The 2032-nt window shown below is 47.0% G+C and overlaps 1 protein-coding gene across 1 annotated transcript; it reads right to left on the bottom strand.

The window, feature by feature from the left end:
- Positions 1-286: 286 nt before the first annotated feature.
- Positions 287-1512, bottom strand: LOC128126861 (pollen-specific leucine-rich repeat extensin-like protein 1). Its single transcript, XM_052765006.1, has 2 exons — positions 918-1512; positions 287-771 (listed from the first exon to the last, which is right to left on the bottom strand). Exons 1-2 carry the CDS (start codon positions 1510-1512, stop codon positions 287-289), a joined length of 1080 nt encoding a protein of 359 aa, XP_052620966.1.
- Positions 1513-2032: the final 520 nt, after the last annotated feature.

Raw genomic sequence — 2032 nt, 5'->3', positions numbered from 1 at the left:
TTCTTCTTTTTATCTTTGTTACTAACCGAAGCTTCATTACCCTTCGGTTCAGCAGATGGGTTTGATCCAGAAGGAGGAGGTTGCTTTGACACTTTCTCTCCCCCTTGTTTCGGTTGGACCCCGGTACCAGAACACCCTCGATACGGCTGAGAACGTCCAGTGCCGGTCTGAGCTTGTCTGCCAAATGCCTTCTGACAGTGATAATGATAAGCGGATCATGAGCCTCAATAAGATGAAGAAGGATGGAGTGAACATCGGCAGCAGAACACCTAATGACCTCCCTTTCTTACTTGAGATCATTAATCTCAACATTAGCAGTACGCAGCTTGTGTGTTTGCAATTTAAGCTGGGCTGTACGTCTGTCGAGCTCATCCATAATCCGATTTTCCACTGCTAATTCCGCTTCCAGTTGAGTTAATCGTTCGTTGACATTAGCATGGAGTGATTCATTGGCTTCTTCAATTGCTTGGCGTGCCGCTTCAAGACTCGAGCGCTCAGATTGAAGAGACCTTTGAAGATTCTCTACTGAAGTATTGACAGTTTCAGCATTTTTGGCAGCAGCAGCCTGCAAAGAGTCTAGAAATAAGTGAGCTTCTGAAACTAGTTTATCGACTTTTGCGGTCGCTTCCTTGAACTCCTTAGTAGAGGCATCAACAGCGAGATAAGCCTGTTGACATTGGGAAGTGGAGGCTTCTATAGCCTTGGCTGCAGTAGATAAAGTGGCACTGTGTTCGGCGACGACCGAAGAGAACAATGCCTTTAAGGCAGCCTCTGAATAGGCACCATAGGAAGAGGATGAAAGCAGTTGGTCAAGCTTGTCGTTTACTGCCTTGAGATGACGTTTTGTAAGTGGTCATCGTCATCGCTCTGTACTCGATAGGGACTGAAATATGTGGAATCAAATTCCAAGTCCTCACCGCCTAAAATAGGGGTTGTTTCAGTAGATGGTGTAGGGGATAAGGGTTTTGATGAAGATGGAGGTTCGGTTGTGACAGGAGGTTCGGTTACAGGTGGATTGGGAACAGTAAAGGTAGGTTTTGTAGTAGTGGTAGTAGTTGTATCTGTGAAAATGGGTGTGAGAATAGGAATTGTGGTGAAGGATTGAGGGGTGGTAATTGGAGAGATAGGAGGGATGGAAACTGGGATGGTAACCGGTGGAGGTGAAGGAGGAGAAGAGCGAACCGGAATTTCTGGAGTAGGGGAGCGAGGCGGAGTGTCCCCTCGGCCCGAAGCCTCTTCATCAGAGCTTTCGCTCTCAGATTCTGAAGGTGGAGCGTTCTTCTGCTTAGGAGGGACATATTCGGAATCCGAATAACTGGAGGATTGAAGAATAAGTCTCCTAGCAGGCTTCTTCTGCTTTTTCGGTTGAGCCTGAGAAGTGGCAGCTTTATCAGATTTCCTCTTCTTGGGGGTTTGCCCCTTGGTTGGTTTAATGACCGGTCCTTCCTTCTGTGTTTCAGACTTCTTACCCCTCTTGGCTGGCTTGTCAGCCTCTTCAATGGAACGAAGCATAGCCGGTGTAAGCTCTCTTGGGCCAACAGATGGACGTTTCCTGTACTGTTGAAGAACGTTACTCGACGCTCAAATACGACCGAGCATGGCTTCAGGAATAGGTCCAATGAATGAAAACTTGGTTGGGTCAGTGACGATGATTTTCGTCGTATGAAAGGTAGCAATAGAGGAGAGTAAGGAGTCCGCCATTATTGGAACAAGAAGACGATCCATTGCCCAGTTGGTGACGAGAGACCAGAAACGCCACATGAGATCTCAGAATGCCTGGATGAAGAAACCAAACTTTGAACCAACTGCTGCCAAATAATGGACCCGTAATTTAGGTTAATGCCATTGTACAACCCATACAACACCGTCATGAATGACTTGCTTGCACTGTCGGAACCAGCGCTTCTCTCAGACAGTCCCTTGAACAATAGCGTGAAAAGACCATTCCATTGAGGAGGAAGGCAGGACTTCTTGAACTTCGTAACAGTGGTGTAACATCCCCCTCTGGCACGTATCACAATATTGTCCGCTT

Source organism: Lactuca sativa, chromosome 6 (assembly GCF_002870075.4).
Source record: "Lactuca sativa cultivar Salinas chromosome 6, Lsat_Salinas_v11, whole genome shotgun sequence".
Taxonomy (NCBI): domain Eukaryota; kingdom Viridiplantae; phylum Streptophyta; class Magnoliopsida; order Asterales; family Asteraceae; genus Lactuca; species Lactuca sativa.
This window is presented reverse-complemented; position numbering and strand designations above follow the sequence as displayed.

Excerpts from the sequence above, each read along its gene's own strand:
- LOC128126861 (XM_052765006.1), bottom strand. The coding sequence starts at position 1,512 with ATGCTTCGTTCCATTGAAGAGGCTGACAAGCCAGCCAAGAGGGGTAAG. Across the intron at positions 772-917 it reads AACAACCCCTATTTTAGGCG|AGGCTGCCTTAAAGGCATTG; the intron begins GTGAGGACTTGG and ends GTGCCTATTCAG.